The sequence below is a fragment of the Dipodomys merriami genome, unplaced genomic scaffold (assembly GCF_024711535.1).
Source record: "Dipodomys merriami isolate MVZ:Mamm:240054 unplaced genomic scaffold, mDipMer1.0.p SCAF_106, whole genome shotgun sequence".
NCBI classification, from domain to species: domain Eukaryota; kingdom Metazoa; phylum Chordata; class Mammalia; order Rodentia; family Heteromyidae; genus Dipodomys; species Dipodomys merriami.
This window is the reverse complement of record NW_027202338.1, coordinates 3,857,563-3,881,460: the sequence shown is the minus strand read 5'-3', so window position 1 is coordinate 3,881,460 and position 23,898 is coordinate 3,857,563. Positions and strand designations below refer to the sequence as shown.

Below are 23,898 nucleotides of genomic sequence, written 5' to 3'. Positions count from 1 at the left end.
AGACACCTGGCCCCCAAAGGGAGTGGTGGGTGGGGCCGCTGTCGGTGCGTGTGCAGCCCCTTCTCTGCAGAGGTGCCTCGGGAGGGGAGGAGGAGGAGGAGGAGAGGCCAGTGAAGTCAGCCAATGAAGTTGGAATCACAGGTGCTAAGGGCTAGGCCTGGCCACATCTGCCTCAGGGAGAAACGCTGGGGTGTGCCACGTGAAGGAGACTGGGATCCAGCTGGGCTGCAGGAAGATGGCGGGAGTTTGGCTGTGCCCTGTGCTCAGGGCTCTGCGCAGGTTCTGTGTGCAGCAGGGTCAGCCCCTCTATTGGCCCGGCTCACTGTCAGGAGCTTGACCTTCCAGAACAAGTTGCTCAGGGCCAGGCGGAGAGAGAGGAGGCCGCAGAGCCTGGGCTGGAGAGGAGAGGAGTCCTAGCTCAGTGCAATTCTACCCCCACTTAATGGCACCATGGCCTGTTTTCTCATTTTTCCGGGGGCATGTGGATGCCAGGGTCCTGGGCATGGGGTACATTATTTAAACGAGACGCACCACCTAGAGGATGCTGGCATGGGAGGAAAGCCACACAGAAGTGTGCTTGGCGTCGGCCTCTTTGCCCTCAGCAGTCTCAGGAAGGGGCCCGGGCAGGCCCTGCCGAAAGCTGGGGGGCCGAGCAGGTGCTCGCCCGCGGCCTGTTGGGTCCCAGTCTGGGGGCAGACGGGAGCCACTTACCTGCTCTTGTGCTCTTTCTTAGGAGACACTGGCAACTGGTACTCGAGCGACGAGGACGAGGGTGGGAGCAGCGTCACGTCCATCCTCAAGACCCTCAGGCAGCAGTCATCCAGCCGGCCCCAGGCCTCTGTCGGGGAGCTGAGCAGCAGCGGGCTGGGAGACCCCCGCCTCCAGAAGGGACACTCCGCAGGAGGCCGGCTGGCTGACCCCCGCCTTAGCCGGGACCCCCGGCTCACCCGCCACGCCGAGGCCGCCACCGGCGCTGGCCCTGGGGACACGGGGCCCTCTGACCCTCGACTGGCTCGCACCCTGCCAGCCTCCAAGACCGATGGCAGCACCCATGCCAACCCTGCGGGCCCCGGCAGCTCCAAGGGGTCTGCACCGCCTCCTGCGGAAGAGGAGGAGGGGGAGCGCGCCTTGCGGGAGAAGGCGGTCAGCATCCCCCTGGACCCCCTCCCCGGACACCCCCTGCGGGACCCACGGTCGCAGCTGCAGCAGTTCAGCCACATCAAGAAGGACGTGACCCTGAGCAAGCCCAGCTTCGCCCGCACTGTGCTCTGGAACCCCGAGGACCTCATCCCCCTGCCCATCCCCAAGCAGGACGTGGTGCCCCCCGTGCCTGCCGCCCTGCAGTCCCTGCCCGCCCTGGATCCCAGGCTGCACCGCTCCAGCCCTGCAGGGCCCCCCAACACCCGGCAGCGCGTAGGGGCCTCCTCGGACTCCAGCAGCTCGGGCTCGAACCTGCCTGACTTCGAGCTGCTGTCTCGGATCCTCAAGACTGTCAACGTCAACGCCCCCGGCGCGGGCGACAAGCCCAGCGACCCCAGGGTGCGCAAGGCGCCCGCCGACCCGCGGCTGCAGAAGCCCGTGGACTCTGCTGCGGCGGCTGCGGCCCGCGTCGCCAAGCCCTGTGCCCCGGAAACCTCGCCCCCCACGGGGAGCCCCAGCCGGGAGTCGTCCCCCCCAGCCACGGCACCCTATGACCCCCGCGTGCTGGCGGCCGGCGGCCTGGGCCAGGGCGGCGGGAGCGGGCAGAGCAGCGTGCTGAGCGGCATCAGCCTGTATGACCCCAGGACTCCCAACACGGGGGGCAAAGCCTCAGAGCCGGCTGCGGAGGCGGGCGCCCAGCCCAAGGGCCCCGAGGGCAACGGCAAGAGTTCAGCCTCCAAAGCCAAGGAGCCCCCGTTCGTGCGCAAGTCAGCCCTGGAGCAGCCGGATGCGGGGAAGCCCGGGGCCGACGCGGGTGCCGCGGCCACGGACAGGTACAACAGCTACAACCGGCCTCGGCCCAAGGCTGCTGTGGCCTCCACCGCCTCCACCGGCACCCCGCCACCGGAGGGGGCCGCGCCCCAGCCGGGAGTGCATAACCTACCCGTGCCCACGCTCTTTGGGACCGTGAAGCCAGCCCCCAAGTCCGGCTCAGGGAGCCCCTTTGCCGGCAACAGCCCGTCCCGCGAGGGCGAGCCGGACGCGGGGTCCCTGAAAGATGTCTTCAAAGGCTTTGACCCCACTGCCTCCCCCTTTTGCCAGTAGTGTTGAGGGGGGGCCGTGCTCCCCCCGCTCCACCCCTTCCAGGGTGAGACTTAAGGGCAGTTACCAGAGCTGGGGGGTCCTGGGTGTTCTTTTCTTTTTCCCCCCTCTTTTCGTTTCCTCTTACGTAGTCCTTTCTTTGAGACATAAATTGTACATAACACCTCCGTTCTGATCCGTCACCCCGGCCGCGGTTGCTGCTGGGGCTCCCAGGGCTCCCGCACTGCTGGACAAGGCAAAGTGGAGCCCACGCGTCTGTCCTGTTCGCTCGGCGTGAAGCCACTGTCACCTCAGGAGAGGAAGCCCTAGAGGTGGCCAGGCCTTCTGGCCCACCCTGTTCATGAATTTGCACTTGGGGCTCTGCGCCCTCCGTCCAGAGTTCATCCTGAAAGCACCACCCACCAGCGCCCAAGGGAGACAGGGACAGACGGACCTGGGGTGCATCTCCCCCAGGAGGAAGCCCCTCGGAGTGTGCTTTCTGTCAGTATTACCCGTCCTGCCCCAGCCCGCACGCTGTGGGCCGCAGATGCCCCAGCACTGCCGGCCCCAGTCCCGTCCCCAGAGACAGCTCAAGGATCCGCAGCGCTGCCACCCGCCGGCCTCCGGAGCAGCGGCCTTGGAGGGCTACGGCCAGGCCCTGGTGCCCTGCCAGCTCTCCCCCTCGCTGCCAGCCCTGCCTCTGTAAGGCTGAGGCAGTGCAGCTTCGCTTCCCCCCTCCCAAGCCGACAGACCACGGGCTCAGCGGTGAGGCGCAGTGTTGGATTTGTGGACATTTGCAGAAGGGGGCCTGAGGAAGGGAGCAGTGTGGCTGGGCCTGGAGGGGACCCCCCACTGCAGTGGGAAGACACCAGCCACGCCTTAGCAGGGCACAGAAGTTTGCAGTAGCCTTCCCCCCGCCCCACCCCACTCTTCCTTCTGACTTCAGGCTTTCAGGCCTTTCTGCCTCCCTGCCTCTGGGCCCCTTTTTCTCCTCATGCCACTGATCCTCCGTCCCACTGCCTCACCCAAGGTCCCTGGCTCTTCCTTGCTAATAATGAGATCTGGTCACCCAGCCAAAGGTTCTTCTGCCACCCCAAGAGAAAACGTGAAAAGGCAAAGCAATGAATTTGGGCTTAAAGCTGGGGTAGGAGAGCCTGGTGCCTGGCAGGGCCCACAGCCCCTTGGGGTTGGCTTGGTTGGTCTTTTGTTGTTTTGATTTGTTTTTTTAAGCAATCATTCATGAGATTTGTCGTCAGCCACCAGTGTGGGCCGTGAACACAAGGGCCACGTGTGTAGGTAAGTGACCATACACAGTGTGGCGGTGTTTTGGTGTTTTTTTTTTTTTCCCCCCTCCTTTTACTTTTTTTTTTTTGTAAAAGAAAAATGCTTTTTTAAAAACCGTAATCTGTGGATGAAATCGAAGCTGGAGCCCCCTGGAGCCTTCAGCCTAAGCACCTCATGGGACTAGGAACCCTGATTCCTGCTTGGCACCAGGCAGTGCTTTTAAAGAAATTGCTCTCTAACCAGGATTGTAACAAGAGTGTAAATACTATTTCCGAGTTGAAAGTTGATGGTGCAAATATGTATATAATGTACTGTATTTTTACAATGATCGCCGCATGACTACCCAGCCCCTTTTGTACTCCGCATCTGTCTTCCAGAAACTCACCTGCCTCTTCTCCTGTGGTCTCTTAATCCAATAATTGTATTACTGCCAATAAAGGATGCAGTTATTTTAAAGCCTGCCAGCCCTAGTCTCTGTGCTGCCCATACCTCCCCCGGCCTGGGGGAGAAGCAGAGGAAGGTCGGGTGGGCTGGGCACAGGTGAAACCTGTAGACTCCTTACCAGCAGAAAGTTAGAAAAGTGGATCTGTGGCTCAAGTGGTAGAGCACCCACCAGTCTTGAGCAGAAAAAGCTAAGGGGCAGTGCAAGAAAGAAATATCCTTTTTGGCATTCACATTAGTACTGTTTTCTCACTAGTGTAAACCTTTTTGGTAGCCAATGTGTAAAATGCACCTCAAGTACTTTCAGTTCATACTAAAGCCCATTGATAAGCATAAGAATGTCATACTGTTGAGTTTATTTCTAGCTGTCCTTCCCCCTCCCCCACACTGCCAGGGCTTGAACTCGGGGCCTTATGCTTGCTTACCTTGATTGGCTGATGCTCTGTTGTTTGAGCCAGGCCTTCAGCATTTGTAGGTTTTGGTTTCTCTTTTTCTGCTAGTTAATTAGTGATAAGAGTCTCTTAGACTTTTCTGCCTGGGCTGGATTCAAACTATGGATGGTCCTCAGACCAAAATAGGTTTTTTGTTTTTGTTTTTGCCAGTCTTGGGGCTTGAACTCAGGGCCTGGGCACTGTCCCTGAGTTTCTTATGTTCAAGGCTAGCACTGTACCACTTAAGCCACAAGCACCACTTCCAGCTTTTTCTATGTATGTGGTACTGAAGAACCAAACCCAGGGCTTCATGCATGCTAGGTAAGCACTCTACCACTAAGCCACATTCCCAGCCCAAATTGGTATTTTATTTTGTCAGTTGTGGGGCTCTAACTCAGGGGCCTGGGCACTGTCCCTGAGTGGCATTCTGCCACTTGAGCCACAGCACCACTCAAATAGGTATTTTAAAGAAAGAAATATGGAAGAATACAGTGCCTCTGGTCAGTGTACAAAATAAAGCTGGGGTTGGGGGGGGGGGAGAGGTAGTGGTTCACACCTGTAATCCCAGCTACTCAGGAGGCTGAGAGCTGAGAACCGTGGTTGGAAGCCAGATCAGGCAGGAAAGACCACGAGACTCATCCCTTAACCACCAGAAGACCGGAAGTGGTACCGCTCTAGCCTTGGTAAAAGCCTAGGGATAGCACCCAGGCCCTGAGTTCAAGTCCCATGACCGACGACAACAACAACACAAGTGGGGGGAAAATGTAAGACTGAACAGGAATACAAGGAAATAGTATTAGTAATCTCTCCTTGGCGAGATTACTGATGAAACTTGCTAGGCTCCACTACGTTTTGCAAGGTTCTACGTTAATAATCGAGTTTTCCGGCCGTTGGAAGTAAAGTTAAAAACTTCAAGTCCCAGGAGACACCGCGCCACGGGCTTCTGACGACCAACCTTTCCCGGACGCAGTCATCTCTGGGATTCGTAGTCTAGCTACAAGAGCAAGGTAGGACGCACACTACCGGCATAGATGACAAAGGTGGGAGTCATTGCCATTTTGACCAATGTGCAGTGTCTGCCGGGTATGAGTGACGGAGACACATACCAATAGGAACGCTGCGCAGCCTGAGTGATGTGCACGACAGCCTACGAGTGACCCGTGGGGCGGGACAACGCGCAGTGGCCCTTAGTGCGAACCATGGGAGGCGGCTGGTGGTGGGTTCGGGCCGCCCGCCTGGCCCGACTCCGCTTCCGGGGGTCGCTGCTGCCACCTCAGCGGCCCCGGAGCGGGGGTGCCCGGGGGTCCTTCGCCCCCGGCCACGGCCCCCGCGCCGGGGCTTCGCCACCCCCAGTGTCCGAACTGGACCGCGCAGACGCTTGGCTCCTCCGAAAGGCGCACGAGACAGGTCTGTGGAGGGGCTGGGGTCTCCAGGAGGAGGCGAGCGGGCTGCGGGGTGGCCTGGCAGCGGCCACGACAAACAAGCACCCTGGTTGCGCCACCTCCCAACGGGGCCGGGGCTCGGCAGGGACGTGGAAACGCAGAGGAGCTGGTTGCAAGGGCGCGGGCTGTCCGCCTGGGGCGCGCGGGCTTGCCGGGAGGAGGTGGGACTGGATTAATGGGGTGCAGCTGGGCTGAGGGCGGGTGGCTGGATGGGCTTTGCCCTGCCTGCATGAGAGAGAGGCTCCCGGGGGCCGCCGAGAGTGCGGGTCCGTCCGGCTTGCAGAGGCGACCGCTGCGCGGGGCGTGTGGCTCCCCGCACTGATGGGCAAGCTCCTGATTGGAGACGGGCACAGCCAATAGAACAAGAGATGCCAGCTGATTGGAGGGACAGGCGTCACGGCCTGGCGCGGATTGGTTTAACACTGGTGCTGGGACCAGCCCGTTGGCATCACCTAGGCCTTGAGCGAGGGGAGATGTGGATAGAGGGAGGACGCCCACCCCTGCTGGGAGAGGGTAGCGTTTGAAGGAAGGTGGCGTGTGTAGGGGAAATTGGTCCGGAGGTCTACACGAGGGTCTCCTTCTCTCTCTCCCCCCACCCCCCCAATTTGACCTGGGTGCTGTTCCTTAGCTCCACTCAAGGCTGGTGTTCTACGATTTGAGCCACACCTCCACTTCTGGCTTTTTGTTAGCTCATTGGAGATCATAGTCTCACAGACTTTTCTACCCAGGCTGGCTCAGATCTCAGCCTTCTGAATGGTTAGGATTTCAGGTGTGAGCCATGAGCGCCTGACCATCTTATTAAATCTTTGCAGAATTTGGGGGAAGAGGGGATCAAATGAGGTTAAGAGAAGATTTCGAGGTGGGACTACAGGGGGCTTCCTAGGAGAGGTGAGGCTGCCTCTTGACTGGATGGATGGAGGGGACTTGGGTGACCTGGGTGAGGTGGGGCAGGGGGCAGGTCTGGGGCAGGCAGCGTTTGCCCTGACCACAGTCCATTCTCCCTCCCGCAGCCTTCCTCTCCTGGTTCCGCAATGGCCTTCTGGCCTCTGGGATCGGGGTCATCTCCTTCATGCAGAGCGACATGGGCCGGGAAGCAGCCTACGGTGAGTGCAGAACCGCTCTGGTGTCCCATAAACGAATGGGGAATGGGGGGACCCTCATCCCAGGGTAGACTGTTTCATGCCTCCCCCAGTTGTGTATGTTAAACCCTCTTCTCTTCCCCCACCATGTCCTCATGGGCATTGGTCCCAGCTGAGGGGGTGGCCCAGACATAGCTTTGGGACTCCCCATTCCATTTTCTCAAACATGGGGATTCCAGTCCCTCACATACCCCTGCCCCTCCACCTCCAGGCTTGTCCTGGCTCCCAGACGCCACCCTTAAGTCCCTGATTCATTCCATGCTAGTGTCCTTGGCTCTGAGCTTATGCTCCCATGGATTTGCACGCCGGCCCCCTTGTGCCCATTGACTGCACCCCCATTGACTGCGCTCCCTCTTTCCCTCTAGGATTTTTCCTGCTGGGTGGCCTGTGCGTGGTGTGGGGCAGTGCCTCATACGCCGTGGGCCTGGCCTCACTGCGGGGACCCATGCAGCTGACGCTGGGGGGCGCAGCAGCAGGCATGGGGGCTGTGCTGGCCGCCAGTCTGCTCTGGGCTTGTGCCGTGGGCCTCTACATGGGCCAGCTTGAGCTGGATGTGGAGCTGGTGCCTGAGGACGAGGGGACGAGCACCACCGAAGGCCGAGATGAAGCAGGCCGGCCGCCACCCGAGTAAGCCACGGGGTGAGGACCAGCTGGGCACTGGCTGGCCCGGGCCGGAGCACTGGGACATTAAAACCTGAGCCTTCGCCCGCCCTGGTTGTGGTAGTGCTTCCGTGTACTTGGAGGGGAGGACCAGGGGGAGGATGGCGGTGAGCCAGATGCAGACAGGGACCCTGACATCCCCAAGAGGAGCAGGTGTTTAATTCTCCAGACCAGATGCAGGCCTGGGCCTAGGGTGGGGTGCAGCGCAGCCCTCCCAAGTCCGGTCTTTAGTCCCCCTTCCGCTGCACTCTGGCCCCCGCAGGCCCGGGGTAGGGCAGGCCGAGGGAAGGATAGAAGGTATCAGGGAGCCCTGGCCCTGGGCCCAGCCTCTGCAGGTGTGGGTACATGAGGCCCAGCTCGGCGGGACCATAGCGGATGGCACCAATGCCTCCCGGCGTGCACAGGAAGCCCGCGTGGAGGAGGGCGGGTGCAGGGTCCCCGGGAGGCGCCAGGGCCCATGACCGCACTGGGTCCAGCTTTGGAGCCCCCGCGCGGATGACTGACGTGAACTCGGGTCGTGGGGGGGCCGCAGGCTCCTCATCTGCGCTGTCCTCAGAGCCCCTCCTTTCCTTGGGGCCCGGCTCCACTTTGATGCGTTTGCCCCTGACCGGTGGGGTCTCGTCCTCGGTGGGGGTAGCCTGCTCCCCGTCTTCCGGAGGGGCCCCCTCTGCAGGAGGAGCGCTCTGAAGCCCTCGGCTGCGTGCTGCTGGGGGCTTCCACTCCACGCAGCCCAGTAGCCAAGGCTGCGGGGCTTGCGGGGCGGGCGGGGCGGGCCTACCTGTGGGCTCTGGCTCTGGGCTGGGCGGGTTCTCACAGGCCACACTGGCCGGAAGCTGGAAGGCATCCAGAGGGGTCTGGCCGCCTTCTGCGTGGCTGAGGACAAAAGAATGGGAGCAGGAGCCGGGGGTCCCGGTCTCAGCAGAGGGTGGGCTCCCGCCCTGTTATTCCTCTTCCCTCCACTGTACCCCACCAGCAAACACAGCATGTATGTCTGTTTCCCGACCTACAAACGGCAAGCTGGTTCCTAAGAAGGCAGCTTGGGGGGGGGGTCGTCACCGGGCACCTCCAGCTCATGCCTTACCCCACCCCCTGCCAGGGACTCCTCGGTCTCTAGCAAGCAACACTGCCTCACCCCAGGTCCCTGATCTTTTTCCCCCAATCCTGCAATGGAGTCGAGAGTCTTGCGCCTGCTAGCTAGGCAAGTGTTCTGCCACTCGAACCCCAGCCCAACCCTTTTGTGTGTATTCTGCTTTTCACCCTGTGCTGGCCTCCAATTCCTCCTGCCTTCATCTCCTGGGTGCTGGGATTACAAGCAGGCACCACCATGCCTGGCTTTTGGCTATTCTCTCCATGTTTGCAGGACCCTTCCCTGAAGGTCCTTGTGCTGGGATCCTTGAGAGGCAACTGGCGGTGCAGTGGTGCTCACCTGAGCACGTGGCTGACCCACAGCACGTGGTGCTCCCCTGGGCTCTTCCCATTCCCAGCCACAGTGGCCACGGACTGCAGCCACACGAAGCCCCCAGCTCGCTGCAGCCAGCGGTAATAACCAGTCACCACCTGACCCTTGTCCAGCACTGGGCCCAGCCCAGGGACGAGCAAAGACCAGAGGGACAGGGTGAGGGCAAAGCAGAGAGAGAGAGAGGTGGGGGGGAAAGAGATAGGTGGGGAGGAAAGGAAAGATGGGGGGGGGGAACAGGTGGAAGGGAAAGGGGAGAAAGACAAAAGTAGAGAGCCAGTCAGAGAAAACTGGGACCCCAGCAGCCAGGCCTCCTGCATTGACAGGGGGAGTCAGGAAAGACCCCACCCCGTCCTCTTTGCACCTCCCCCCCCCAATTCTGCACCACTGCCCAGTCTCCTGACTGTCCCTCTATGTGGAATTGAACCCCTGGAGCTTTAGGTACAGCAGGAGCAACCGTGGTCAGCCCTGGAGGATGGGGAACTGGGGACCAGGGGAGACCAGAGAGGAGAATATGTAGTCTACAGGGGGTGGGTGGGGACCGAGGTGTCTCACGGTCCAGGTGGCTCTGGCGAATCCTGCTTGCATCCTGTCCATGAACAAACTGGTAACAGCTGCGGCCCACCAGCTCGGAGGGGCCCAGGTCCATGTGGTCGCTCACCCTAGGGATGCCAGAGAGGAGGGAGGAGGTGCTGGGGAGCAAGGACGGGGAGACCAACAGAGCTGGCTCCCAGGATCCAAGCCCTTGCTCTGTAGTACCCTGGGCCTCGGTTTAGCTCTCTATAAAATGGACATAACGTTTCTATTCTGGCAGTTCTGGGAGTTGAACCTGCACTGCACTCGCCTCCCCCGCTAACCCTTGTTTGCTTTAGTTATTTTCTGAATAGGGCCTAAGCTACAACCCTATTAGGAGTTCCTTGCAGTCGCCATTAGAGGCACAACCCTCTCCGCTCAGCTCTGTTGGTCGAGATGAGGTCTCCACAGCTTTTTCCCTGGGTGAGCCTCCAGCCTGTGTCCTTGCAGGGTACGAACCAGCCACCGCCTAGAAACCACTTCATCCTTGAACCCTTCCTTCCCCGGGTGCTGCAGAAGGGAGGCCGCGCTGTGGAGACCCCCGAGAGGAACTGGGGAGGGGCTGGGCCTCCCTCGATTCCCACCGGGCCTGGCAGCTTCTCCACCACCTGTAAGGCCCCATCCAAGCGGATGGGGCGCGGGCCAGGCCTCAGCCGCCGCGCCCGCTGCGGAGGCCCACCCAGCCCCGGCCCCGCCACTCCCAGCCCCCTACCTGCTCTCACAGGCGAGGATGGTGAGACCCAGGCTGAGGCGGAACACCACCATGTGTCCGTGGAGAGGCAGCTCGGCCAGCGGGGCTGGGGGCAGCGCGTGGCCCAGAGCCACCAGGCCCAGGGCGCGGGCGCGCAGCCGCCCGGTCACATGGATGACCTGCCGGGCCATTGGAGGAAAGGTGGGGCCAGCGCGGTGGGCGTGGTTATGGAAAGGAAGACGGGGCCAGCGCGGTGGGCGTGGTTATGGAAAGGAAGGCGGGGCCAGTGCGGTGGGCGTGGTTATGGAAAGGAAGGCGGGGCCAGCGCGGTGGGCGGGGCCAGATGGCACAGGCTGTGGTGGGCGTGGCCGGGGAGCAGGCGTGGCTCCTGGTCGCTTGGTCCCCCGCAGGCCCTGTGGCTTGGGCCGGGGGTGGCAGCTCCCTGACCGGTTCCCCGCCACCCCCCCTGAACCTGGCGGGGTTCAATCTCCGGGGCAAATCGGGGCGCACACGCACCTTGTACCCCGAGGCCTTCACGTGCAGGCCCCTCTTGGTGAGCGTGGACTTCATGCGGACGAAGAAGGAACGCTCCTGCGCCCGGGCAGGAGGGCGCGCCCCGGAGGGGCGGGGCTCTGCGCAGAGGGGCCGGCGCTGTGGGGTCCTGAGGGGACCCCCCCCCCCGCAGCTCCATCCAGAGACACCTGGGGGGCCCTCGCGTCCCCTCCCCGCCCGGGGCCTGGCCAGGTCTCTGGGAAGCCGCCCCTCGCTCGCCCCAGTGTGGACACACGCCAGTGTCCCCCACCCCGCGCCCCACTGGACCCCGGGAGGCTGAGGCTTCTTCCCAGAGCAGGGCCTGGCACAGAGTGGGCGCATGGGGAGCTGCAACACTAAAGTCACAAAGCCAGAATGTTCTATAAGCTCCGGGATACAAGGGTCTCCTAAAAACCACACACGACTGACCCCTACGTCAAAGCCACAGTCCCCACGTTACAAACCCCCAAGCTTGTGAGCATTGCTGTCGGAAGGCTCGCATGTCTGGGGAAGCCCAACATAGTAGAATCCTGTTTACAGGAGATGGCCTCAGGCCCTGCATTTCAAGGCTCAAAGATGAGAGTCTCCAGTGAGAGTATCATGGGGTGGAAGTTTCTACTGAAGCACAAACCTGGGCTGCATCGAACTCGAACTTTCAACAGCTGTGTGATCTAGGGCAACTAACTTGACCTCTCTGGGCTGTACCTCATTTCCATCTGTTTACACGGAGACGATCGCTCCCAGCCCGGTGCAATTTGAACGCCCTCAGCCCCCCTGCCTCTTTTCTCCCTTAGCAGCCGGAGGGAGGCCTTGCAAATCTCAGATCGTGGGGAGCCTGACTTTTCTGAGGAGCAATGAGCACAAGTCAACCAGCTCCGCCTGGACCTGGACCCGGATCTGTTTCCACAAAGATTTGGTTTTGCCCGGAGAGCCGGGCTCTGGGCTGTCCACCCCCAGGCCTCGCTCCTCGGGGTGTCCGGGAGTTACCGATCTCAGGCCGGTCGGCCAGCGAGGAGGAGGAGGAGGAGGAGGAGGAGGCCGAGGAGGCAGCGGAAGGCGGGGTGGGCGGCGCGGGGGTCCGGGCCTGCAGCCCCAGCTGCTCCAGCACCTCCGAGTGGTCCCCGGGGTGGATGTAGTCGAAGACGCTGCTGCCCGTCAGCTCCACCTGCCGGCGGCCGCGGGGAGGGCGGGGCCGTGAGCTGCGCGCCGGACCGCAGGGCACTTCCTACCCGACGTGGGCTTCTTATAAAAACATCCTTAAAGAAGGCAAGCTTAGGCGCCTCTCTCTGCCTACTCTGATTCCATGATCTGCCCCTGATGCTTCTAATAAGGGCCTGGCTCAAACCAAATCTCGGAAAAACTCAAACCCTTGAGTGAGACACATTAAAGCCTAACTCCCAGTCCCCTCTGGGGGGGGGGGGTCTTCCCTTTCTCCACTTCCCTCAGCCCAGTCCCCATCTCCCCACCCCCCACGGTGACCTGGCCTTCTGCCCCTTGTTCACTGTCCCCACTCCCAGTGACAGACCTGCCTTGCTTTGTTCAGAGCCCCTCCCCGCTCCCATGGCCTCTGCACCCCGCGCCTGCATGCCACATTCACTGAAGCTCCCCGCTTTTTTCCCTGCCACCACCCTTCAAAGCCGATCACAAATACCACATTTTCAGTGGACTGCATTTCCCAGCTGCCCCAAATGTGGAAATGATAAAGCGATCTTCCACTGCTCTGCTCAAATTGACCTCCTACTCCAGGAAGATGAACTGCGCTGGCCGCCATGTAGGGGTCCAAAGAACACACTTTGGGAACCCACAGGTTCTGTCTCTGTCCCCCTCCTTGTTTTTCTCCCCCATGCTGGATTAGTGAGGTCAATCACAGTGAGGATGACGGTGGGATCGGGATCGGGGTCCGGGGGCCTTACCTGTGAGAGTCCCAGGTATATGGAGACTGTTTCTGAGATGTAGAGGAATTTTCCATCCTGGTTCAAGGCAAACACGAAGCCATCCAAGGACTGGAGTCGTGAGAGAGCAGCCGACCAGTGGGAAAACAGGCTCTGAAATTGGGGCTCCCCCTGCAGCGGGTTGATCTGGGGATGCTGGGCTGCGGTGGCTCATGGAAAAGGGCAGCCAGGGTAGGAGAAGCAGGACAAGCATGCGGTGCAACTTTGGGCTAGGTGGGGAATTGATGCAGGAGATGTGGGTGCAGTTCCAGGGGGGCGGCCACGAGGGGGAAGCCAGGGAGCCACGGGCCAGGCTGTTCCCGGCTGTGGCCACCAGGGGGCAGCAGGAAGCAACAGGCAGGGGTTGTTCCCGCTTCTGACCACCAGGAGCCAGCACGGAGTGATGGCTCAAGCTCTTCCCGGGCACGACCACGAGGTGGCAGCAAAGAGCAGCGGGGAAAGGGTGGTTCTCGCTTTTGGCCACAAGGGGACTGCACGGAGCAGAAGGCCAAGCTGTTCCGCAGCGCGACCACCAGAGGGCAGCACAGAACAGCAGGTCGGTCTGTTCCCGCGAGCGGCCGCCAGGGAGCAGCAAGGAGCAGCTGGTCGGGGCAGGGCCTCACCTGCAGGATGTGCGCCCCCAGGTGTTGTTCAAAGACCTCGGAGACGAGCGCCGTGGCGCTCCGCCGGCCTGGGGCTGGGGACAGAGCGAAGGATGGGGCCGTGGCCGGCGCCTGGCCCGCACAGGCACAGAGCCGATAAATAATCCCCTTTTGTTTTTGGTGCTACTGGGATTTGAACTCATGGCCTCCCGCTTGCTATGTGCAAGGGCTCTGGCACTTGGGTCGGTGTTCCTTCCCCTGTGCCCCAGGCTTCAGCCACTGTGGTCACCAGAAACTAGGGCGCCGTGTGGAGCAGGGCTGGGGTGGGGGAGACAGGGGCACTTGGACCCAGAGACAGGTGCAGGCGCCTTCCTTCCTGCACGGATTGGCTGCACAAAAGCGACCTCCAGCCCTCCTGTTCCCAGGTGACCGGCACGGCCCGGCCTGCCCCGGACCGGGCTCCCAGTCCCGGGGGTGGACAAATGACAGCCCCAGGGCCGCCTCCATGATGGCCAGGGCTGGGCCACGGCTGAATCCCGAGGATCGCAGTTGCAAGCCAGCCTGGGCAGGAAGGTCTGGGACTCCGTCTCCCAGGAGCTAGGGAAAAGCTGTACTGGAGGCGTGAGTCAAATGGTAGAGCACCAGCTAAGCACACAAGTCAAGATCAAGCCCCGGTGCCAGGAAAGACAAAACAACAGAAAGCACCGAGGACAAATGACAGACAGGCCGTGCTCCCCTTCACCCGGGATTCGGGGTTCCGGACCAGGTGTTGGGGGTTGGCCAAGCCCCGGAGGCCCTGGGTCCCCCTGGCCCCTAACTGAGACCGGGAAGCCCTGGAGAGGCAGGCCCGGGACTCCGGGACACGCGGCTCCGCAAGGGCCTGCAGCCCGCAAGGCTCAGAGCTCAGGCGGGGCCTTGGCCTCCCCGTGCCTCAGTTTCCCTTCCTGCCTCGTGGCAGGCGTCCCTCTGCCAGGGCTGTGAGCCCCAGCCTGTCCCGAGGCCCCAGGACCTGCCCCAGCCGCCCCAACCTGGGACCCCCCCCACTCCTGCTCCCGCTGGCGGATCCTGGAACAATGGCTGCTGGGGGCCGGCGGGGACCCCTCCCCCAGACGCCGCTCAAGCATCCTGGTGACAGACTGGAACAATGCGGCCCACTAATTGTGGCAATTTTCCCTGTCATTTCTGCTAATTCCTTCATTTTCCCTCTCACAGGATCAGCCCGGGTCAGAGCGAGCGGCTGCAATTAACAGCATTAATGGGGTGCGCGTGGGGGTGGGATGCGGTGGGGGAGGGGCCCCAGCCCCTGTGACGGGGAGCCCCGGCCTGGTCAGTGGACCTCACAGATCCCCTCACCCCGGGCCCCTCCCACGGCACCCGGGGTCTCCCCCCCCCCCCCCGCACCTTCCCCGGACCCCCCCACGATGGGCGCCCGCCACTCCCTCCGTGTCCACCCCCAGGGCCTTTGCACTTGCGGGTCTGGACCCGCGCGTGTGGGAAGGCCCTGGGGCCGCGCAGGGGCGAGGCGGGAGGGGGTGGTCGTGCGGGGAGGAGGGCCACGCGTGGCGGGGGGTGGGGGACCGGTGGCTCCGGTCAGATTCGGGATGGGGGCGGGGCAGGGGGCGTGGGGCCCAGGCTGTGCCGCCCTCAGGTGGAGCCCGGCCTCTCCCCCTCCCCCCCCCCCCGGCCTCGCGCGGGGCAATGGCGCCCCGCACGCACCACGCACGCGTGGCTGCGGTAATGACAGTAATCAGCATCCCGCCAGTCAATCCCCTAATCACCGCATCGCTGGGTTTCAATTTGAATGGTGATTTATTGCGAGCTTAATCAATGCGTCTTCTCCCCGCCCCCCGACGGGGCAGGGGGGGTCGGGCCCCTCAGGACACCCCGCTCCCGCTGGGTCCCCGCGGCCCGGGGGTGGGGCGGGGGCACCCCGCTTCCCACACGGCCTGCGGGTCACAGCGTGGGGCCCACGCCGCCTCCGCGCTCCCCTCCCCTCCTGGTGTTCCACCACCTGAACCACAGCCCCACTCCGGCTTTGTGTTTCGGGCATTACGAGGCGGGAGGCGGAGGCTCTGGCTTTCCCGCCCGGGAGCCGGGGTGAGGGGCGGGGCCTGGCCGGGGCGGGGCTGGAGTTGGTTCGGAGCGCAGCGCGGGGAGGGGGGGCCCGGTGCGGGGAGGGGGGCCCGACGCGGGGAGGGGGGGGGCCCGACGCGGGGAGGGGGGGCCCGACGCGGGGAGGGGGGGGCCCGACGCGGGGAGGGGGGCCCGACGCGGGGAGGGGGGGGCCCAGCGCGGGGAGGGGGGGGGCCCAGCGCGGGGAGGGGGGGCCCGACGCGGGGAGGGGGGGGCCCGGCGCGGGGAGGGGGGCCCGGCGCGGGGAGGGGGGCCCGGCGCGGGGAGGGGGGCCCGGCGCGGGGAGGGGGGGGCCCGGCGCGGGGAGGGGGGGCCGGCGCGGGGAGGGGGGGCACGGCGCGGGGAGGGGGGCACGGCGCGGGGAGGGGGGGGCCCGACGCGGGGAGGGGGGGGCCGGCGCGGGGAGGGGCGGCCGGCGCGGGGAGGGGGGCCCGGCGCGGGGAGGGGGGGGCCCGGCGCGGGGAGGGGGGCCCGGCGCGGGGAGAGGGGCCCGGCGCGGGGAGGGGGGCCCGGCGCGGGGAGGGGGGGCCGGCGCGGGGAGGGGGGGCCGGCGCGGGGAGGGGGGGCCGGCGCGGGGAGGGAGGGCGGCCGCCCGCACCCGCGTGGCCCGAGGCCCCGGCGTCACCAACTTCTGGCGAAGTCCCCCCGACTCGGTCGGCCCAGCGCGGGACGGGGCCCCGCGGCCGGCGCACGCGCGCCGCACTCACCGAGGCCGGCGGGCGGCCCCACGGCCCGCAGCCCCCAGGGCGGCGCTCCGAGCGCGGCGAAGCGGCGCAGGCGGAGGAAGCTGACGCTGAGGCGCACGACCGACGCCTTGTCCAGCTGGCCGGAGATGGCGCCGGGCAGCGGCAGCAGCCGGGCCAGCTCGAAGAACTCCAGGTTCTCCTTCCCGCGCCGGGAGCGCGCCGCGTTGCGGGACTTCTCCTTGCGCTGCGCCTGCAGGCTGGGCGGGCGGCGCGGAGGAGGCGTCACGGGGGGCGGCGGGGCGGGCGGGAAGGCCAGGCCGGCCTCCGAGGGCCGGGGAGCCCCGAGGACGGGGTGCAGGAGCTGGGGCGGGGGCGAGTGCGGATCCGCGCCCGGGTCGGGGTCAGGGATCGCCGGCTGCGGACCGGCAGAGACAGCGGCGACGCCGAGGGCGGGGCCAACTCCCGGGGGCGGGTCCACAGACAGAGGGGCGTGGCCACACCAGGGTGGGTGTGTCCCACGGAGGCGGGGGCGTGGTCTGTGCCGAGGGCGGGGCCTGGGCGGGGCTTTGCTCACCAGGGTCCGGGTGGGGCCTTGACCATCAGCCCCGGTAGAAAGTCCCACGGGACGCCGGCGCCACCGCCTCCCCCGCACTTGACCTCGCCGCCGCCGCTCCCGGGGAAGGGGGTCGCCATGTCCGCGGGGCTGGGGGCGTTGGGGTTCAGGCGGGTTCGGAGACTGGCGTCTCCTGCCGTGGGAGAGAGAGTCCGAGGCGGCTGTCAGGGTTCTAGAGGGGGTGGTGTGGGGAGACCCTTCCAGGGAAACTGAGGTCCGGGCGCGGAGCTGCCTCAGTTTCCCCACTTCTCGAGGCCCGGGTGTGGAAGCGGGCGTTGGGCCCCGGGGCTGGCGCTCCGGGTGAGGGTGAGGACGTGCCCCGCCGCCGCCTCCCCCGCGCCGCCCGCCAGCGCGCCCGCCTCCCCCGCGCCGGGCCGGCTCCCGCATACCAATGGGCGCACGCGGCGCGCATACGGATCGGACCGGCCCGCGCTGCGTGCCGAGCATGCCCAAGCCCGCCCGGGGCGCGCGCCGCGCCGGGGCCCGGGCGCGCCCGGCCCCAGCCCCCGGCCCCGGGGCCGCCCCCCGAGCCCACCCCAGCGTCCGGCGCCTGAGCCGGCGGCGCCCCTACTCCCCAGGCTGGGCCAAGAAGGTGGGAAAGGGGAACAGGACGGGGACCCCCCTCCCCTCGGGTCCCACCCAGGGAGCACCCCAGACTCTCGGGGTGGTGCCGAATCTCGGCCATGGAAACTTCCTCCGTGAAGCCCTCGGCGTGGGAGCCCCGCTGCAGCCCGAGGGCGCCCCAGCAGGGCCCTGACACTTGGGGCCCAGGTGTCGGCGTGTCCGGATCCCCGGGCCCCGGGGCGGCTCGCCCGAGTCTCCCCTCTCCGGGGGTTAGGCGTTCGGGGCACCCCTGCCCCAGGACCCAGGCTGTCCCCAAGCGTCCCCGGCCAGGTGTCCAGCTGCCCAGGCTCCGGCGTCCAGGTTCCCCGGCTCTGTCTCCCCAGGATCCAAACAGTCACGTACCCTTTCCGGGCCCTGGGTACCGGCGCCCGGTAAACCCCGACCCCCGGGACACAGGGCTCCAGCCGTCCATCCCTGAAGGACCCAGGAGTCTCCCCTTTCCCCTCTTGCCAAACATCCCGGGGTCCCCTTCCCGCCGACCTTCCAACCTGGTTACCTGGCGGCGGAGCGGACTCGGGGCGCGGCGTAGAGCCGGCCAGGAGGCGCCGAGGGGCCGCTCCATAGACCCCGGGGCGAGCGGGGCGCGCGGCTGGGCGCCGGGCTCCGGGCTCCGGGCGCCCTGGGCGGCCTCGCACACTTGGAGACCTCGGACAGCGCCGACGGCGGGGCGGGGCCTGCGGGAGCCCCGCCCCCAGCCCCGCCCCGCTCCCGGGCCTCTCCCAGAGGCGGGGCGGCGTTTGGAGGCCCACCGCGGAGTGTGTGGGGGGAGTCCGAGCCCCCTCACCCAACATTCGGGGGACCAAACCAGCAGCTCAGCGGGAGCCTCACCCCCGGAGTCCCCGCACCCCTTCCGCACCCCCCTTCCTCAGGGCGGGCACTTCACGTCCCTGCCTCCTATTCCAGGGGAGAATTTCGGGGTGTCAGAACAACCCCAACAAAGCTGGGGCCTGGCACCCCGGCCCTTACTCCTGCCTCCAAGACAGGACGTAGCGTCTTTTTCTCCAGATGTCAGGGCCCTGGGGTTTTGACCCCGGGCTGTTTCAGGGGCTGGGACCCCAACCTCCAGAGGCTTCACACATCATCAGTGTGTGCAAATGAGCCTTCCTCCTTGGATTCCAGGTCGTCCATCTCCCCGCGGCCGCACCGTCACTCCCACCGCCGGCCCGGGGTGTTCTCTGGCTGCCTGGCGTGCCGATGTGCGCCCTCAGGAGACTCCAGAGGGAGCAACAAAAATGGGATGGAGGCCTGGAGGAGGTAGGATTCCCAGAGAACATGGGCAGCATCTCTAGACAGGTGGAGAAACTGAGTCACACAGCTTTGCTGGCTCAGGAGCATATCGGCAATAACAGGAAGTGCCCATTTTCCATAACAAGGTGTGGGCTTTCTCCTCTCTCTCTCTGTCTTGTCTGTACTGGCATTTAAACTTAGGGTCTTGCTACTTAGGTGCTCTACTGCCTGAGCCACATTCCCTAGCCCTTTTGCATTCGTTTTGTCGGTGTGTGTGTGTGTGTGTGTGTGTGTGTGTGTGTGTGTGTGTGTGTGTGCGTGGGTGTGTGTTGCCAGGGCTGGTCTTGAACTGTAATCCTGCTATCTATGCCTCCTGAATAGCTGGAATTACAGGTGTGACCCACCATGCTCAGCTTGAATGGGACTCTATTTTGGATCCATTTTTTAGTGAGAAAATGAAATGAAGAGGCTATAAAGTGGGATGGTGATGGTGTCTCAGCTCATCCCCAGAGACTTGGGTGCCAACAGAGGGATCCAAGCTTTGATATCGGCTTCTGCCCTAATGACCACTTCCTGGCCCTGTGCTGTGGAGGCTGAATTGTTCAACCCGAGTAATGGGGCTTGAACTTGGGGCCTGGGCACTATCCCTTAACTTCTTCACTCAAGGCTAGCACTTTACCACTTGAACCACAGCTCCACTTATAACTTTCCAGGAGTTAATTGGAGATGAAAATCTCAGAAACTTTTTTCCCCATGTGGCTTCAAACTGATCCCCAGGGCTGGGAATGTGGCTTAGTGTAGAGTGCCTGCCTAGCATGCATGAAGCACTGGGTTCGATTCCTCAGTACCACATATACAGAAAAAGCTGGAAGTGGTGCTGTGGCTCAAGTGGTAAAGTGCTAGTCTTTTTTTGGTCAGTGGTGAGGCTTAAACTCTGGGCTTGGGCACTGTCCCTAGCGCTCTTCAGCTCAAGGCAAGCACTCTACTGCTTAAGCCTTAGCACCACTTCTGATTTTCTAGTGGTTTATTGGAGATAAGAGTCTCATGGACTTTCCTGCCCGGGCTGGCTTTGAACCGCAATCCTCAGATCTCAGCCTCCTGAATAGCTAGGATTACAGGCATGAGCCACAGGTGCCCTGCTAGAGTGCTAGTCTTAAGCAAAAGGAACTCAGGGACAGGGGCTGGGAAGGTGGCTTAGTGGTAGAGTGTTTGCCTCGCAAGCATGAGGCTCTGAGTTCGATTCCTCAGCACCACCTAAGCAGAAAATGATGGAGTGGCTCTGTGGTTCATGTGGTAGAACGCTCGCCTTGAGCTGAAGAGCTGAGGGACAGCACCCAGGCCGAGTTCAAGCCCCACAACCAACAACAAGAAAAAAAAGAAAATCAGAACCGGGTGCCCGTGGCTCACGCCTGTAATCCTGGCTTCTCAGGAGGCTGAGATCTGAGGATTTCGGTTCAAAGCCAGCCCGGGCAGGAAAGTCCGTGAGACCCTTATCTCCAATAAACCACTGGAAAACTGGAAGTGGTGCTGTGGCTCCAGTTGTAGAGCACTTGCCTTGAGCTGAAGAGTGCAAGTACAGCGCCTAAGCCCAGAGTTCAAGCCCACGACTGACCAAAAAAATCCCCCAAAACTTAGGGACAAAGCTCAGTCCCCAAATTCAAGCCCCAGGACTGGCAAAACAAAACAGTAATCCTCAGATCTCAGCCTCCTGCGTAGCTAGGATTACAGGTGTGAGCCACCAGCACCCAGCTGTTATTTTGAGTCACACCCCCAATCCTTTTGCTTTTAGTTTGTTTGACTGGTCTCAGTATGTCACCCAGCCTGGCCTCAGCCTCTCAAGTGCATGTACCACCATGAACAGTTTAAGTTCATTCTCCTATCCTATTGAGACCAATGTGGCCTGGCCCCTGACCTGTTGACTGAGGATAAAATAAATGTATGGATGATGGATGGACAAATGGATACACTAATAGAAATATTCTGCCAGTCTGCCCCAGGGACACTGCAAGTCCATCTTGCCCCATTCCCAGTCCTAATTTTGCTTTCTTCACAACCAACCAACCAACCAACTAAGCCAGTTTCTGTCACACACACACACACCCCTCCCAGGAGTGATGCTCTTCTGCCCCCTGGTGGCCATCTGGAGAAATGCAGTGCATTCTCCAGTCTCCATTGGCTGGGGCTGGGGGCTGATGTCATGTCAACCCCAGAGTCAGGGGTGGGGTTCACTCTGACCCACATGACCTTCAGCAAATTCTGTTCTCTTGGGCTCCAAGATTTCCAGAAGCTACCTATTGTCTCTATTCCTATTGTCCTGCTCCCCGCCCCCCACAACACCTGGAGAGGGGGCTCAGAACCATTCATTTTTCCTCTTGCTCCCACCCATCCCATCCACACTTGTTACTGGCTCCTGTTCATCCAACATGTTTATGTGTAGCTTTTGCACTTTCACTGATATTATTAGGGTCCCGATGATTGAGTCCAGGGAAGTGTATGCAGTCTAGGCTGATGCTCTACCTCTTAAGCCATACCCCCAATCCCTTTGCTTTTACTTTGTGTTCCAGATAATGTTGTTTTGTTTTGTTGATCATGGATTTTGAACGCAGAGCCTGGGTGCAGTCCTTGAGCTTTTTCACTCAAGGCTAGCACTCTACCACTTTGAGCCACAGCTCCAGTTCTGTTTTTTTGTTTTGTTTTGTTTTTTTGGGTCTGGTCATGAGGCCTGAACTCTGGGCCTGGGCACTGTCCCTCAGCTCTTCAGCTCAAGGCTAGCGCTCTACCACTTGAGCCACAGCGCCACTTCCAGCTTTTTTCTTTTGCTTATGTGGTGCTGAGGAATTGAACCCAGGGCCTCATGCATGCAAAGCAAGCGCTCTACTACTGAGCCACCTTCCCAGCCCTCCACTTGTTTTTTTCTGGTTGTTAATTGGAAATAAGTCTCACAGATTTTCTAGCCTGGGCTGGCTTTGAACTGTGCTCCTTAGATCTCAGCCTCCTGAGTCGTTAGGATGAAAGGCGTGAGCCACCAGTGCCTGGCTTCAGATAGGGTTTTGAGCTACTCTTGAGCCACAATCCTTCTAGATCCACCTCTATCTCTGTTAGCTGGCATTACAGGTATACACTTCCATATCCATCTCTGTGTGTGTGTGTGTGTGTGTGTGTGTGTGTGTGTGTGTGTGTGTGTGTGTGTGTGTGTAGGCTCTTTAAGTTTGGCATCTCCCTGGTCACTGCTGCCCTGAAGTCTGGTCATCGGATGAACAGAGAGCCCTGCTCTCTGGGGCTCCCATCTCCGCCCATCCTGCCTGGCAGGTGGCATGTTTGTTTGCTTGCTTGCTGTGGTCTCTGACATAGCACATAGGGTGTCAGCCCTAGGTGGGTTTCTGTCCATGGCTGTGATCTCAAGTCTGGCACAAAGAAGTGCTTGTGAAGCCTGTGCTCAATGGGTGTTTACAGTGTGAATGAGAAGCACACCATAGAATGATCTGACAGAGCTCTGATAAGCTTTTTTTTTTCCTCCCCTTCAGTGCTGGGGCTGGAAACTCAGGCCTTCATTGCATCTGCTTGGCGAGGGTTCTACCACCAAGCAGCATCCCCAGCCCTTGGAAAAGTGAAAAAATGCATTTGATGTAGAATTGGTGGTGTTGCTTTCCCCTGTAAATGTGAGCCCCAGGAGAGGCGGAAGGGGAGGGAAGGGAAGGAGGCATTGCAGAGGGAGCAGCAGTAGCCAATGACATGAGGGTGGCTGGAAAGGCTTCCTGAAAGGTCAGCAGGGGCCCTGGTTGGCTCTGCCTGGCCTGACTCTGCTTCCCAAACTCCCTAACGTGGGGAAAGGTGGGTGACATTGGAGGTACACCCCAAAGGTCGGTCTGTCTCTGGTGGTGGGTAAGCCAGGAAGTTTGGCTGTGGTGTCACCATGGTGTCCCTGAGTGGAGAATCACAAGCAGGTGGGGACAAACGTGGTCCTTGGGGTGGAGGTCTGCTTACAGATGGAGCTGCCAGGCAAAGCCAAAATGGTACCTAGCACAGTCTACATGTGACCAAGGGCCCAAGAAGGATTGGGCTCTTGCTATTGGGCTCTTGCTGATGAGGGAGGGCGGGCACATGGGGAGCCACAAACCTGCCCCCAACAAACTGCTGAGGTGGGGGTCATGGTGGCTGAGAGATAGGATTGTCAACACACACTGAATGCCATTTGGTAGGATGCAAACTGAAGCATTTGTGGGGCTCATGGAGCCCCCAACCCAACAGATAAAGAGAGGGGTGAAGGGCCCCAGGCTTTGCAGCAGCTAGGGTCTGCTAGGCCAAGCTGAGACCTGGGTAGGAGACATTTTTGGCTGATGGAAATAGGAAAAGACCTGGACAGGATGGGCCGAGGGTAGGGGAAACGAAATGCCCTCAAAACGATTTGGGTTGATGTTGGGGAGTTGGATGAGAGGAGGAAAGCAGGTTGGTGCAGAGGTGGGGTGCTGGTGTCAAGTACTTAGACAAGTACACACCTGTGTTCCTGGTGAAAAGCCTAAAGTAAACTAAGGGCTAGCTGCTATTGAGTGGTAATGGCTGCCTGGAGAGGCATTTGGAAGTCATCTTGTGGTGCGGCAATCTGCTAACCATGTCTGCTGGGGCCACATCAGGGAGCCGCATACTAAGTGAAGAGTTCCTGCTCTTGCTGTAGGTAGGCAAAGTCAAGATGAAGGACAGGGTGGGTGGAGAACAGTTGATATGTGGTGAGCTTGAATGGGTGCCTGAGCTAGGAAGGGGGCAGAGAACACAGAAAGACTATGCTTGCAAATGACTTTGGGATGCTGGCAGGCCATGTAGGATGAGGGCGGAGCAGGGTAGCAGGCCTGGATCATGGGCAGAGGGAGGTTAACAAGGCATGCCAGTGGTAGAGAGGTTCCTTGGTGAACAGGGATATCTGAGAAGGTGGTCCCTGGTCTGGAGGCTGGCCAAGATGGTCCTGTCACCTGGAGTCCAGGGACCTGACTGGCAGAGTATGTGTGTGTGTGTGTGTGTGTGTGCACGCGCAGGTCACAGGGGCATCAGCCCAGGGCTGGCAGGAGGGTCCTTGGATGGGGTGGGGGAGAGAGGTGGTGGAGGGGGACAGTCTTTTCATCTTTCAGGCCTGGTTGCTTCTTCTTTTTTTTTTTTTTTAACAAGATTGATTTATTAACTATAATACATGTCACATAAGGCCTTTTCTGTTTTTTACACCAT

General features: G+C 61.9%; 3 protein-coding genes across 3 annotated transcripts in view; 2 read left to right on the top strand and 1 right to left on the bottom strand.

Annotated features, from left to right (window-relative positions):
* The window catches only part of LOC138814269 (zinc finger CCCH domain-containing protein 4), a 33,216-nt gene extending 29,251 nt beyond the window's left edge, over positions 1-3,965 (top strand). Inside the window, exon 14 of the mRNA XM_070003277.1 lies at positions 734-3,965. Within this exon, the coding sequence (XP_069859378.1) occupies positions 734-2,244 (1,511 nt within the window). The 3' untranslated portion in view covers positions 2,245-3,965. The remainder of the gene's footprint in view (positions 1-733) is intronic.
* Positions 3,966-5,550: 1,585 nt separating this feature from the next.
* On the top strand, positions 5,551-7,667 carry LOC138811973 (transmembrane protein 160). Its single transcript, XM_069999923.1, has 3 exons — positions 5,551-5,783; positions 6,829-6,921; positions 7,323-7,667. The coding sequence occupies exons 1-3, from the start codon at positions 5,576-5,578 to the stop codon at positions 7,586-7,588; spliced, it is 567 nt and encodes a 188-aa protein (XP_069856024.1). The 5' UTR covers positions 5,551-5,575; the 3' UTR covers positions 7,589-7,667.
* Positions 7,668-7,765: 98 nt separating this feature from the next.
* Positions 7,766-16,913, bottom strand: LOC138814258 (neuronal PAS domain-containing protein 1-like). Its single transcript, XM_070003265.1, has 11 exons — positions 16,795-16,913; positions 16,242-16,477; positions 13,423-13,496; positions 12,782-12,871; positions 11,856-12,033; positions 10,854-10,969; positions 10,359-10,516; positions 9,629-9,735; positions 9,044-9,191; positions 8,396-8,490; positions 7,766-8,284 (listed from the first exon to the last, which is right to left on the bottom strand). Exons 1-11 carry the CDS (start codon positions 16,911-16,913, stop codon positions 7,845-7,847), a joined length of 1,761 nt encoding a protein of 586 aa, XP_069859366.1. The 3' UTR covers positions 7,766-7,844.
* Positions 16,914-23,898: the final 6,985 nt, after the last annotated feature.